Raw genomic sequence first — 15,667 nt, 5'->3', positions numbered from 1 at the left:
CATTAGATAATAAGGAAGTGTTAATGTTTACATAATTACCAGTACATATGTATAAATTATTTTCAAACACATATATTAATAGTTGAGCTTTACTAACATTCTAAAGTTTGGATTGGTTTTTTTTTTTTTTTTTTTTTTTTTTTTTTTTTTTTTTTTTTTAATATCAAGTAGGTTAAGATCTCAGGGTTGGGGCTGGAGAGATGGCTCAGCAGTGAAGAAATACTGACTGTTCTTCCAGAGATCCTGAGTTCAATTTCCAACAACTACATGGTGGCTTACAACCATTTGTAATGGGATCAAATGCCTTCTTCTGGTATGTGTGAAGACAGTAACAGTGTACTCACATAAAATAAATAAATCTATCTAAAAAAAATAAAGATCCCAGGCTTTGTTCTAGGCTATAAAATCTGGCCATCATAATTATGTAACATTGGGCAATTAACTTTTTCAGTTTGTTTAATATCTATCTCATGATGCTTTTACGAGATCTATATATGAGGCCAGTGTCATCAGCAAAAACAATTATGCAGGGTTGTACACAGCCATGCTCCTGTGTTTCTATATACATACGGTTGCATTCTCACCATAAGTTGTAAAAGGCATTCTATGCTTTATAAAGACAAAGATACCTACCGTCTCCCCATTTTTTTCCTTAGGACGTCTCTTGTGCCTAAAGCAGGCCTCCAATTTGCATATAGTCAAGAATAACTTTGAATTTCTCCTAATCTTCCTGCGTCTACCTCCCAAGTGATAGGACTACAGATGTGCACCACCATGTCAGGTTCAATTTCTCAAGTTCGCCAGTGTCTGATGTAAATAGCATGTAAACTACTAACCCTTTAATGGGAAAACCCAGGATTCAAACATAGGGCTGGGGAATGTAACTCAGTGGTAACATACTTCATATATCTGCAGGGTCCTCAATAAAGAAGGTTCGATGTAAGAAAATAAAAAGAAAAGAAGTTATAACAACATAATTATCAGGGCTGACAAGATGGCTCAGCGGGAAAGAGCATTGACTGCTCTTCCGAAGGTCCTGAGTTCGGATCCCAGCAACCACATGGTGGCTCACAACCACCCGTAATGAGAGCTGACACCCTCTTCTGGTGCGTAGGCAGCTGCAGTAAATTATGCCGGAGCTAGCGGGGTGGAGCAAGTGGGGCCAGCAGAGGTTCTGAGTTCAACAGCAGCCACACACGATGGCTCACCACCATCTGTACAGCTACAGTGTACTCATACACATAAAAATAAATAAAATATATCTTAAAAAAAAACATAATTATCAACCACACACAACCTTTCACCTTACATGACTGTACTATTTCAACTTACCTGCACCATAGCAACAAGATCTTGGAGCTGTTTAAGTTTCTCTTTTGCAGCCATGAGTCTACTAATCTTCTGTTCAAATTCTTCATCTTCTGGTGCCTCATCAACCAGACTGCTCCTACGACTAGATAATGAAGCCCCGCTGACTCCTTCCTCTTCTACTTCCTCTTCCTCATCTTCACCATGTGCTACGTGCAACCTCTGTTCTCCTTCTCTATTGTATCGACACTCTGTTGAAAACAAGTATCATTTAAGTACCTGATTTTAAAACATTAAGAGTATGTGATTTTAAAACATTAAGAGGCAGGCAGATTTCTGAGTTTGAGGACAGCCTGGTCTACAGAGTGACTTCCATGACAGCCAGGGCTACACCAGAGAAACCCTGTCTCGAAAAACCAAAAAGAGTATAAGTCAAAGATAATCTACTTCACAGCAGTAATATGGAAAATTCTCTGTGAATGGAGGGAATCGTACCTAATGGAGGCATGTTTAGTGCTCTGATGTTGGCAGCAGATCTGTTATTAATTTCACAGTTAGAATTAACTGGTCTCCCGTCTCTATTATTAGAACCACACTGTGTATTACTGTTAGTATTCACTTCATTCCAGGTAGAAGCTACCTGTGGATTTCTGAAAGAAATTAAAGCCAAGTTATTTAAAACAACAACAAAGATAAATAAAAAATAAAATTCTACCTTAGGCCTATAATAATGTAGTTGCAAGCTAAGAATAGCATTAACTAAATCATTTAATGCTGAAATAGTAACAGATTCCTGCTTTTTAATTTGCTTTTCTGTAACTTAGATGTTTATAAATAAAAGCATCTGAAAACTCAAAATATACCTAAGGTTTAGAAGTACGGCATAAAAAAATGCTAAATTTGATACTTCATAAACTTACATTAAGTAACAAACAGCAATTTTCCTAAATTATTGCCTTTAGTATTTCCTTCTTTTTTCCACGGGACAAGAATGATTATTAAACTAACAGATAACTTCCATAGTAAAAGCTAGAATATGAAGCTAATAATGAACACTTCACTGATGTATCTCCCTGTCCCAACTCCACATACATGTATACATTCAGATGAATACATTGGGAAGAAGAAACTGGTTGTCACCTAATGTTAATAACAGGTTCAGAATTTTCATGTTCAGAATCATATTCTGACTCTTCAGTTTCTTCATCTTTTGTATTTTCATTTACAGCATCTGTCATCATATCTGATGTTTGTTCATAATAATGAACTAATTCTCTCAGTTCATTCAATCTCTTTTGAACTTCATTTAACTTCCTGATTAAAAAAAATGGAACATTAACACCAACACTATTTTAGAAAAAGAAACCCTTATTTTTTCACTTAATAGCAGTTGGCACACACACACACACACACACACACACACAGAGATTTAGACTAAGTTCTCAGGGCATATGTCAATTTTAAAAATAGTTTCAGCTGAACATGTTGTTGCATGTCTTTAATCCCAAAATTTAGGAGGCTGAGCTCAAGGCCAGCCTGGTCTATACAGTGAGTTCCAAACCAGCCAAGACTGGCTATAGAGTAAGACACTGTCTCAAAACACACAAACAAAAAGAAGCAAAACAAAACTCCAACAGCATGAACTGAATGTCATATACCTCATCCCTGTTTTTCAGGTGTAGAAGCAAAGCCTTTCTAAATGTTTTGCTTACAATGACAGTCTTGTACAATATAGTTTCAGGGGTATGACTCTAGAGCATGGGGTTTGCTTTGAATATTAAAATATTTTACCTATAGCTCTTGCTATTTGTAACCCTTTCTCTGAAAAATGATTAACAGCAGTTTACAGAAACTACCTGAGCGATGCCATATTTCTTTTAGCCAACTGATAAGATTCAGAGATATTACATCAGCTCCTTCCACCATACATCTTAAGAATGTTTATCTTATTAAACTTCAGCTTCTTACAAATTTTCAAGTTTACAATATCCTCATTGTTTAATTATTTAATAATATGAAGAATGATTGCAAAAAGTATTTTACTGTAGTTTTTCAGCTGGATTTAGATGACCTTCATTTTCACTCTCATTCTGAGAAACTAGAGAAGTGGCAGGACAAGGAACAGATGAGACAAGACTATTGGAATCTCCATTGACAGCTGGTACAAAGCCCATAGGAGCAGAGAGAGCTACAGTTGAACTTCTCTTATCCCCACTTCTTTGCAGAGAAGTTGAAGGCACAACTATGAAAGAGAGAAAAAAATAAGCAATTACCAGACTAAACATGATATAAACCAGCATGTATTTACAGTTTGGATTCTTACAAACAAAATAAATTAGTTAGCATCTTAAAATCTGCAGATTTAAATCTTGAAAGCTTATGTACATACATAGGCCACTTGTTAACATAGCTCAACAACTAAATACAACAAAATACACAAGGAAAACTATTTTTACTTCCTCCTTCCAGACTATAACTTTTGCATTATAGCTACTAGGTTAAAAATAGATGGTTAAAACAAGACAGAAACTGACAAGAATTACAATGTTATATGCTAGAAAAACAATCAAAAGAGCCATAGGATAAACTTCTCTGAGATTACAGAGGGTGGGTCACTATGTCTGTTGAATAGAATAAAAAAAGCCAATCCTAGCAGGTAATTATTAAGACTGTAATTTTCAACATCCAACAACTTAAAAACAATAGCCATTTATTTCTTCCTCAATGAGACTATCATTGTTTCTCATTTTAATGCCACAATTATTACAGCTGGTTTCCAATGATCTCTGCTATTATTTTCATTCTTCCTTTTACTACTGCTTTTACATGCTTTTCTAGAAGTGGTTTCTTAAAAGTTGTCAGGCAGCAAATGTAAGACTTTCTTTGTATACAACACTGAGGCAAAGCCATAAACAGACCTTTCAAATCTTAAGTTTTCCTTAGTTGTCTTCCTCTGTTCTTAAACGTTAACAACTGATATCCTCTACAGGAAGAGAAAGGTAGCTGAGATTAAGAGGGTGAAATGAGTGTGTTTCAGGACAGAAATAGTCAGGTTCCTTTGAAAGTGGCAGAGAAACAGGAGATATCTGAAGAATAAAGAACTAATATTCCAAGATGGATGTGGCAATGCAAACATAGAATTCCAGACCTGGTAAGACTGAGGTAAGAATACTACAAATTTGAAGTGAACCTGATCACCATTGTAAAATCTTGTCTCAAGGGGGCTGGTGAGATGAAGAGGGGAAGAGCACCGACTGCTCTTTGGAAGGTCCTGAGTTCAAATCCCAGCAACCACATGGTAGCTCACAATGTACAGCTACAATGTACTTACATATAATAAATAAATCTTTAAAATCTTGTCTCAAAACACAAAAGAGAACATCCTATTCTTTTGTTATTTTGAATGATTTATTTATATTTTATGTATAAGTACCTGTGTGAATTTATGTTCATCACCTGCATGCAGGTGCCCATAAAAAAGACGCCATCAGATCCCCTGGAACTAGAATGACAGAAAGTTGGGAGTGCCTAGTGTGGGATCTAAGAACCAAACCTGGATTCTCTGCAAGGGCATTATGTGCTTTTGGCTATGGAGCCATCTTTCCAGGTGAAGAATAGGGATTCTAAAAAGGGCGTTCCTATCCATTTTAACTTTTCATTCAGACAAAAATGGGAATGTTACAGTAATAATGACCAGCTGAGGTTACTCAAGCTGATTCCAAGTTCCAGCACTTAAGAACTCCTATTACTGTGGGGCGGGAACCAGGATTGAGAATGTGACTAGAGACTAGCTCCAAATTATCCCAACTTCGTCTTTTTTCTTTTATGAATAGATTTAACATCTACTTGGCTCTTATGGCATACAGGCTTATTAAAAGGCTTTTCAGATTCAAGTTTCCTTTTCAAATATTATATATTTTATGAAACTAGTTATTAACCTATCAAATACATACTAAGTAACCAGTATGTGCCAGCATGTGCACCTATGTGCCCTTTACAGGACACTGCTAAATCACATTTACTTACATGAGGAGTTGTTCAGATGCTGATCTCGAAGGTTATGAAGTTCTCCAAGTAATTTGTCCATTTTCTGTTTCTTTTCCTGTAGTACTCTCATTTTGCTAAAAAGCTGTACTTTCTCATCAGGTAAATGTTCAGAAACTGGAGGATTTCTGCTCTGAGAAATCTCTCTAGTTAATGAAAGACTTTCTGCCTGTCTTCTGTTGTCTGGAACAGCTGGAGGCTTAAGTTTAAAAAATAAAGAAAAAGAGGAAAAGATTTAAAACAAATTAAGTTGTATTTTACTGTATGTTGGCATTTATTTTGTTTCCTATTTTGTTATTAACACTTTCCTTCCACTAACAATCTTATACCTATGTCCTTCCAGTATCTGAGAGCTTCTTTACATAAGGTTTGACAAGGTTTATTAGAAAACTTTACTAAGTTTTGCTAGATAACTGTCCAAAATGAATGGCTCGCCTCATTTTCTTGGTGGGCAAGACAAGTGTTGCTACCTTTCCCAGTGAGAGGCAATGTTGTTCACCCATTCTTCTCCAGATCCCACACTCAAAATTCACATGCATATCTTTATTTTACAAAGTTCACAAAACTAAAACATTATTAATTCTAAAATTGTCCAGCTAAACATGGCAGCACAAGCCTGTAATCCTAGTGCTTTACGAGGCTAGCACAGAAAATGAAAAATGTGAGCTCAGCCTGTCTTACAAAGTAAGACTTTACTTCAATACCAAATCAAACAAAAATACTCCTCCTCCCTCAAAAGCCTTTCTTAAAGTTGTCAGTAAGATAAAATAATGCAAGGGCATAAACTTAAAACTAATTTTAAGTCTCTGGGTTTTTTGTTGTTTTTTTTTTTTTTTTTTTTTAAGCCAGGGTCTCATTATGTAGCCCTAGCTGTCTTGGATCGCACTATGTAGACCAGTCTGGCCTTGAATCCACAGACCCATCTGCTTCTGCCTCCCAGTGCTGGGATTAAAGCATGCCTAAACCACCATACACAGCCTAACTTCAAGTCTCAAGGCTATAACTACCTAGTGTTTAAAAGAGGTAAAAAGAATGCTTATCTAACAGCCTACACAAAGAAAACCAAACTGCTCAGCCCAGTTAAATTAGCTTTTCTGGGTGCGGATCCATGGCTCACTGGTTAAGAGCACTGGCTGCTCTTACAATGCTCTTACAAAGGACCTAGGTCCTAGTATGCACACCAGGCAGTCACAATTACTATAACACTAGCACAGGGGATCTGACACCCTCTTCTGCCCTCCGTATGCATATAATAATACAAACACACATTCAGGTACACATATACAAATAAAATAAAATAAACCTTAACAAAGTAGATTTTCCTCTTACCTAGAATTTCTCAAAAGACTGTGTTAAGAATCATATGGGGCTCACCCACATCTTACATATCATAATTTTGGAGGTTGAAGGAAGTTTGGAGGTTTGATGGTTCTGTATCCATTTTCCCCCTTTTTCGTTTTTCTGTTTCTTTTTTTTTTCGAGAAAGGGTTTCTCTGTGTAGCCCTGGCTCTCCTGGAAGTCACCCTGTAGACCAGGCTGTCCTCAAACTCAGAGATCTGCCTGCCTCTGCCACCCAAGTGCTGGGATTAAAGGCATGCACCACCACTGCCCAGCTTTTTTTTTTTTAAAAAAAAAACACTGATTTATTCTTTATTGCGAAGATTTATGACAAATTACTTAAAGGCCAATATTTTTAGTCCCCACTTAATTGCTTGTTCCAGTTCACTCTATGCATATTGAAGTCAAGTATGTGAAAATACCTGCTAATGCTCATATCTGATCTATGATGTGAAGATTTAACAGTCAGTACATCAAATGTCACTTTGTCAAAGCAATAGTTTTTGCTTTGATATAATAATTCAGAAATAGGTTATCAGGACAGTCAAAATTTAAATTCAGGGGCAGTCATGTTTCAAATCTTAATTGACCAAAACTTAAAATCAAACAGCCTTGATTCTGTAATACTTTAATATTAATTTAATGTATGGTTTTTGATGAATACTTTCAGAGATACCTACGTTGTCCACACCAACTCTGGCTACACCTGATACCTTTAAACTTAATTATGAAGGTAACTAGGTTTCCTGTATCTAATATTTATATGGTCAAAAGTTCACTACTGTCAGTTCACTTATATAAGCCATGTGTGCTCGCTCTTTCCCAGTTTTTGAAGCTGTGATGTGTTTATCCTCATTATAAAATTTCTATGACACTTAAAGTTAACACAACCACACTGATGCCACTCTCAGGGCAAAGCAGAACTGAACAGTCCCTCAGTGCCATCACCACTGAACTCTGCTCTGTCACCGCTGCCTGGATGAACACTGACATTTAGTTACAAGTTTAAAGACACAAGAGTTTAAAAAATTGATTTGCACAAAGGAAATAAAAAATTATATACAACAAATTGGTCTTAAAAATACAAAAATAACATCTGTCACTTCTGTCATGCCAACAACTTGACATATATACACATGCAGAAAAGGTTCCAACTCGGCCATCTGAGCAGCTGTGCTCTATGATGAACAAACTGCTGCTGTCATTTCACACTGACTGGAGGTGTATTCAAATTATTTTATATACTAAATACTGCAAGTCTTTATAATAACATAATATATTATAAATTCTGGCTATAGTAGTTTTTGCTTTGATTAAAAGTAATGTCTTAAGCAAGCTAACACTAAGTTCACTAAAATTCACAATAGTTCAGGAATCTATGACCTTAACAATAAACCCAAAATGTACAACTATAAAAAGCAAGGAGCGATTACTGCCATGCAAGATTTAAACTGAAAACTTCAAGAAAATGCAATTTAAACCAAGCTCAAAATATATGTAACACAAGAGTCAGCAGCAAGTTCACCAATGATAGACTTAAAAAGAATCCATTCTCTTTGCTGGTATAAAGCAGACCTTCAAATCTGAGAACAAGCCATCTGTCCTCTAGAAGACAGCCTCTCAAGAAATTAGCTCTTTTACAGTTGTTTTAATGAAACCTTTCCTCTCAGTTAAATCATATACCTCTTTGCAAATCTGCTTCATTGTGACTTCTTTCAAGTTGGCATCAGCCAGTAATTTCTTCACTGTTTCCTTTAGCTCTTCATCTGTAGGTGTTTTTTTCAGTTTGTTAATTAAGGGCTCATTATCAGAACTATCTTCAGATTCAGACTCTCTTTTGGAGCTGCTGTATTTCTTCTTGGTGGTGCTGCTGTCTGCCTTCTTAACACTAGCACTCTTTACAGAGTTCTTACTTTCAGCAGTAGCTTTCTGGTTTGCTTTTTCTTTTATAGATGTCTTTTTTGGTGGTTGCTCTTCTTCACTTTCTTTCTCTTCATCTTCTGAAGACTCTTCCTTATTTTTCTTCTCATCTTCAACACTACTAGATTCATCTGACACAACTTCAGGACATTTAGTTTGCTTTGACTTCCTTGTCGTTCCAGAACTGTTCCGTTCTCTTTGACGACCTTTGCTGGAAGATTTTTTGGATTTTGGCAATGGTTTGCCAGAAGGCTTTGGATGCATTAAGAAACTCAAGATCCTCTTCACTAGTTCACTGCTCACACCTGACCTCTCCAAATCAAGAACCTCACAGATGCTCTTTAACATAGAATTTCTAAACTTTTTCAACGTTTCTTCCTTCTTTTTGTACTGGGTACTGCCCTTTTCAAATGGAAAGCCACTGAACTGACCCACGTTCTTCTTCAACGAGGACACTGTGCCCGGCCTGTTGTAAAGCAGTTTGTGTAGATTTCTAAGTTCATCTGTCTTTTTCTTACTCAGAAAGAAATGTATTCTTTCAATTTCACAAAGTTTCTGACCCTTCCCTTGTGGGATTGTAAATGGCTCTCTTTGTAAGGAAGACATTTGCATCGTCAATCTCTCTACTTTCTTCTCTCTCTTGCCTTCCACGATAAGACTCTTTTCTTTTTCTTCCTCCTCGTCCTCTTCTTCATCGTCGTCGTCCTCCTCCTCTTCACTCTCCTCCTCACCACTCTCTTCCCGGGGAGCCGGCATCTCATGTTCCTTCTCGGATGCTGGCCGCGCGGGGTCGTCCTCTCCCTCTGCATTAGGGCCGGCAGCTGCCGACATGCTGGGGGCCGCGGGTGCGCACGCGAAGGCGGCCTCGGAGTAGCAGTCGGAGTAGAAGGCGCGTGGGCCTAGGTCCTCGTGCCGCCGCGCGCTCTCCTCTCCGCTCCTCAGAATCAACAAGATTTTCAAAATGGCGGTTCGGGAAGCAGGGCAAGAATGCACCGGCCAATCAGCGCAGTGCGCTGGGACTTGGCCCGCGCCCCTTTTTCGTTTTTTCAAGACAGGGTTTCTCTAGGCAGCCCTGGCTGTCCTGGAACTCTATAGACCAGGCTGGCCTCGAACTCAGGGACCCACCTGTCTCTGCTTTCCAGGTGCTGGGATTAAAACCTTGCCCCACGAGGAGAGACCCTTGGCCCTGTGAAGGTTCTATGCCCCAGTGTAGGGGAATGCCAGGGCCAGGAAACAGGAGGGGGTTGGGGTGGGGTGGTGAGCAGGGGGAGAGGGGAGGGACAGGAGTTTTTGTTTTGTTTTCGTTTTTTTGTTTTTTTGGGTTTTTTTTTGTTGTTGTTTTTTTCCAGACAGGGTTTCTCTGTATAGCCCTGGCTGTCCTGGAACTCACTCTGTAGACCAGGCTCGAACTCAGAAATCCGCCTGTCTCTACCTCCCAAGTGCTAGGATCAAAGGCGTGCGCCACCACCGCCCGGCTTTTTTGTTGTTTTTTTTTTTTTTTTTTTTTTTTTTTTTTTTTTTAATTTTATTTTTTGGGGTTTTTTTAAATTTTTTTTCTTTTTTTCGGAGGGGAAACTGGGAAAGGAGATATCATATGACATGTAAATAAAGAAAATATCTAATAAAAGAAAAAAATAAATTAGTGGCTGTAGATTCTCCTCCCATTAAAAACAAAAACAAAAACACATGCCCCACTACCATTTTTAAACAGTCAAGCCAGGAGATATTTATGTTTACTAAGGCTTGAGACCCACTGGGTTAATTAATGAGATTTCTAAACTTAACTATATAAACCAATCACCTGAGAATCACGAAGCTGATTATGGAAACGTTGAATTAAATCATTCAGTTCTTCATTTAGTTCAGATGTGATGCTGACTCCAGATAAGCTTCCTGTAGTTTCTGTAACAACTGAAAACAAAGTTAAATACAAACATTAATTTGAAACTTTTAGTTACCTTACTTATCTGTCGGCCAATCATTTTATTAGAAGTTTATATCTGACAACATAAAAATAAAGAGACAACTACTAACTCTAGTGACTCATGTTTTTCAATCTCAACATACAAGGAAGGCTAGGATTGTAATCCCAATTAATAAATGTGATTTGTTGGGTCAGAGATAGGAAGACTCTATCAGATAGAGGGAACAGTGCTGAACTCTGCCTCCTCCAAGAAAACCAATACTGCAATTCAGGAACAGGCACGTTTTTTTCTACAAAGTATAGACTGAAAATTAGCATGGCTCTCCGGAATACAGTTCTTATCTCAACCACCCATTTGTCCCATTAAAAAGCAAAAAAATTAGCAATATATAAGACTGGCAGTGTTCCATAAAAGCATGCCATAAAGTGGACCAAATGGAGCCAGCCACGCTCTGTGCTCCCACAGCTGAATAGATACATTACTGAAGTAGCTGCTTGTGATAGAGCAATTTCAGTAAAGACCACAGGTTTTATCATCTTCATTAAAAACAAAACAACAAAAATCCTCTCATCCTCCTAAAGCACGTTTCTGAAGAGGATTGTGACAATACCTACTGTTCTACTGCCCAGAATCCCATCTTTATCCTTACTTTTAGCCTTTCAATTTTAAAAGCCATAAGTTACAAAAATGCTTTTTTTTTTTTTACAAAGTACCATCATTTTCTGCTAAAAAAAAAAAAAAAAAAAGCCAAACAAACCAAAACAATAACAACCAATAACTAAAAACTAGTATTTGAGGCTGACAGAAACCTTTTTCTAGGCTAAATTCTCTGTGGAAAACACCAAAATTACAATTCAGATAATTAACAAACAACTTGCTGAACAGTAAAAAAAGCACTCCTTGTCTAAGGAAGATGTATTGTTTCTCTGAACAAACTAGAAACACTAACCCTTGCTTTTATAGTTTTCTACTGTAAAATTTCATAAACAGAGGGGAAAACTTTTAAAATTATTAAGCTAAAGTTCTTATAAAGTTCAAATATAAATCTCCTAGTTACAGACTTTTATTGAAATTCCTAATAGTATATTTTTGTAAAAGAAATTACTTGTATATTTTAACCTAAAATTCAACAGCCTTCTACTAATATTCTCTGTATAAGTTAGCCTAGCCAAGTTAGAAACTGTGTTTGACATCCTTTTCTATCAAACAGTTCCAAGGGTAAAAAAGCCTTACCCAGTAGCCTACAATTCTGATGATCCAACAAGATGATGTAAATTCAACTACTGAAGATTATGGAGAAGAGATTAGGAACTTTATGAACCCCACTCTTCTACAAGAATATATAAGCAGTTAAAGGCTGATGTGCATGGTACAGACACTACTACTCCAGTAGGGCAGTCACTGGTTGGTTGCCCATAAACCTATAAGTAACCCACAATCTTATAAGCAACCTTCATGAAACTTACTATGTCTCCCAAATAGCAAAAAGCAAACCAAAAAATAAAAAAATAAAAAAGCTGGCCTAATTATAATGCTCAAAGATAAACTGAGAATTAATGAGAAAACATAATTATAATTAAGCCAATGGAAGTCTATTATATCACTTTGCAAATGTATACAATTGTTATCTGTCAATTAAAAATAAAACTAAAAAAGTTTTTATTGAGTTTTAATAAGCAACAATCTTACTTTTAACCTAATAAAAACTTAAAACAGATTTGAAGACAATAAGACAGACTACAAAATTAAGACTCAATACTAATCAATTCTATTGTCACTTATATACAGCTCTGAAGGAAAAAGAAAAAAAAAGGTTGAGTCTCACAAATACTGAATAAAGTATAATAGCAGCTTTAAAAGTTCATATATACAACTGGATATCTAACTGAAATAACAGAACTGCTAACATCAACTACTAAAGATGCTCTCTTACTTTACTTCCTGTTTCTCTGTTTCTGTTTTCTCCAGGTGCTAGGGACTGAACCAGGGCATACTTAAGCTGGCAAACCTACAACCCTCCCTACTTTATTTTATGAGGCACTTTCACTATGAATTACTATTAGAGGAGGGTGTCTATGTACACATATGTGTACATCAGAGGTTGATTTTGGGTATCTTCCTTAGTCACTCTCCACTTATTTTTGAGACAGTGTAAGGAAAAATTAAAGCTTTAAACCTGTGCTGACTAGGAAGAAAAGTTATGGGCCTAAGAATCCATCACAAACTGGCCACATAGGCCTGGGAAAGAGCAAACAAGTTGTTAGATATCATAAGAGCTGGCAGGTCAAGAAGACATAAAACTATAAACATAGAGGAAAACATGTCTAGGCAAACGAGGACATGTCCAAGGCCCAGGCCTGCAAAGACGTGCCTGGCGGACACTAAGTAATGGACCATCTGGTCCTCTCAGATATGGTTTAAGGTCAGATGCTCTGTTGACTCAGATTAACACCAACCTTAGGAATTTTCCACTCTGTTCTGCACATAATAGTTAATATTTGAACTAGCCAATCATGTATGACCACACTGATCCCTTTGTTCCCTCAGACCTTTTCCCTATAAAAACCCCTAACTTTCAAGCCTCGTGGTCGGCTCCACTATCTCCTGCGTGAGATAGGTATGGTGCCGAACCAGAGCATCCTGAAATTAAAATATACCTCTTGTAATTACATCAAGATGTGGTCTCTCGTGATTCCTTGGGTGTACATCCTCCCAAGATTTGAGTGGGGGTCTCCCCCAGGGGTCTTTCAACAGTATTACTCACTGAGCCCAAAGTTCATCAACTAGCTATACTACAGAAGCCCAGGGCTCCTCGTCTCTGTCCCTTTTCGAGCTGGGATTACAGATGACTTGGTTTTAATGTAGTTGTTGAGGATCCACACTAAGGTCTTATGCTTGTGGAACAAGCACCTTACCAACCGAGCCATCTCCCCGCACCCTAAGAATTCTTGAGCCTCCTTGCCTCAGCCTTCAGTGTGCTGGAAGTACAGGTGTTATAATACCAGGCCTGGCTCACCTATGATTTTTTTTTTTTTTTTGCAAGACAAATAAAGAACAACAATCTTAGCTGAGTGACATTTAAAACAAAACAAAACAAAAACAGTAATTCCTGCAAAGTGGAAACGAAAGAAACAAGAGCCCTATCACTCTGAGGTTATAAAACAGTACTATATATACAGGCCTGTCTCTTGTACCTCTCAAAAGTACTCTGTCTGTAAGGTATGACAGCCAGGAGTTGTTCCTGCAACCTCTTCTGTATAACCAGAGAAAAGCATAGGACAGAGTAAACCTTGCTTGCAGGTTGCTAAACTAGTCAACAACCGAGATCTGATTATATAGTAATAGCATTCATTTTATAATGAGCCTTTCTTGTAAAACTATTATTCTATGACTATCACATACCAGAATCATCCATCACAGCTATAGCTTGCTCTGCTTTATGCTGCAAAGCTAGAAGAGCAGCTTGTCGGCCCTGTAGAGCTCGCAGCTGTTCCTGCTGTTGTAACATTCTTTTTAATAAATCATGTTGTTTCTTCAAATTTTCTGTCTCTTCCATAGGCTCCTGCTGAGGATCTCTGGCCTGAAAAATAAGACCAACAATACTGATACCTGACAGCTAAAGTCCATGGCCGTTGCATTTGCCAATGGCAAAGTATAGTAGATACTAGTTTCAATTAAATACACAACTCTAGCTACAGTTTTAACAGACTTAGAAAACGGGGGTATGTCTCACACTAAAAATTGGGTAATCTTACAGTGAAAAACTGTGAGTAGTTAGTTAAAAAGAAAGGGAAAAAAACTCTTAGAAAACAGAAGGTTCAAAGTCTAGGAAGGCAAATGGAGCTGTACATATTGCAGACAAAATAATACGGAACCAATTACAAATTATACTGACTTAATGCTCTCAAAGACTTTCTCCTTATAGGTTATACTATCAGGAAACAAAACTTTCTACCCATTCTAGAAGATGACTTTTAACATATACAATAAAAGCAAAATAAGAGGGGGTGGGGGGAAGAAGACAGAGACAGAGAGAATAAATATACCAACTTCTAACCAAAGTCAAGAATTTTTAAATATATTTGTTGATTATCTTATGTAAAAGGGCCTAACTGAAGCACATTAAGTATATAAAAAAAGGAGAAAACTCTATTTTGTATCAAGTGGTTTTATTAGTTTTTAACTTTTTTTTTCTTTTGTTTTTTTCCAGACAGGGGTTTTCTGTGTAGCCCTGGCTGTCCTGGAACTCACTCTGTAGACCAGGCTGGCCTCGAACTCAGAAATCTGCCTGCCTCTGCCTCCCAAATGCTGGGATTAAAGGCGTGCACCACTACTGCCCCAGCTTTAACTCTTAAATTAAACTCTTGAGTTTGGGGCATAAACTGAGTCTGGAAGATTTCCCCTATACACTAAGAATTTACCATCCTCTCTATATGCAACATAAAAGATTTAAATAGGGACTACTTAGAAGAAACTACCAATGGGCCTAGAAAGGGCTCAGCAGGTACACACACTTGTTACTTTTGCAAAGGACCCAGCCCAGGTTCAGTACTTGACTGAGAATGAGGATTCTACTTGACCTTGCCCTGGGATAAGTCTCCCATTCTGTAAGCTTCAATGCCCTATTCCCTTCATTATTTCCCTAAAAATGCAAGAGGCAATTAGTCTGGATAGGTAAATTCCAAACCAGAGTTCGGCTAAGAAGTTGGAACATTGTTAAAGGTCAGAGAGCAATGCCCAATTTTGTCTAGCTGTTAATAGATCATATCTTGGTGGGCACCTAGCACTCGAGTTCACAAGGACATATCTGGACTACCTCTGAGTTAGGGGTGCCAGGAGACGTTGCAGGAGACTGACTGACTTGAAGCTTTTGCCTCAAACTGCTGTCACGCAAAGTGTGCATGGCACATAACCATCTGTAACTCTAATTCCTAGGCTTTAACACCCTCTTCTGATCTCTATGGGCAACAGACATACAGAGGATACACACACATACATACAGGTAAAACACTTATACATGCAAAAACGTAATATTTTAAAAGAAAAAAAATTTAAAGAAGTAATGACCAAGGGGGCTGGTGATATAGCTTAGTGGTAAAGTTCTTGCTTTAAGGCCACGTGTGTTCAAAATT

The 15,667-nt window shown here is 37.5% G+C and overlaps 1 protein-coding gene and 1 pseudogene across 11 annotated transcripts in view; both read right to left on the bottom strand.

Moving 5' to 3' along the window:
- The window catches only part of Pcm1 (pericentriolar material 1), a 105,040-nt gene that overhangs the window by 59,378 nt on the left and 29,995 nt on the right, over positions 1 to 15,667 (bottom strand). For 10 of the 11 annotated variants that reach the window (XM_031339601.1, XM_031339602.1, XM_031339600.1 and 7 more), the window contains 7 exons: positions 13,938 to 14,115; positions 10,412 to 10,521; positions 5,335 to 5,551; positions 3,352 to 3,550; positions 2,449 to 2,622; positions 1,804 to 1,958; positions 1,333 to 1,559 (listed from right to left, as the gene is read on the bottom strand). In XM_031339601.1, coding sequence (XP_031195461.1) covers positions 1,333 to 1,559; positions 1,804 to 1,958; positions 2,449 to 2,622; positions 3,352 to 3,550; positions 5,335 to 5,551; positions 10,412 to 10,521; positions 13,938 to 14,115 — 1,260 coding nt within the window. The remainder of the gene's footprint in view (positions 1 to 1,332; positions 1,560 to 1,803; positions 1,959 to 2,448; positions 2,623 to 3,351; positions 3,551 to 5,334; positions 5,552 to 10,411; positions 10,522 to 13,937; positions 14,116 to 15,667) is intronic. The other variant, XM_031339604.1, reaches the window with a different exon arrangement.
- On the bottom strand, positions 6,986 to 9,747 carry LOC116069195 (annotated as a pseudogene).

The sequence above is a fragment of the Mastomys coucha genome, unplaced genomic scaffold (assembly GCF_008632895.1).
Source record: "Mastomys coucha isolate ucsf_1 unplaced genomic scaffold, UCSF_Mcou_1 pScaffold22, whole genome shotgun sequence".
Taxonomy (NCBI): Eukaryota; Metazoa; Chordata; class Mammalia; order Rodentia; family Muridae; genus Mastomys; species Mastomys coucha.
Note: the sequence above shows the minus strand (reverse complement) of the source record. Positions and strands in the feature narration are given on the sequence as shown.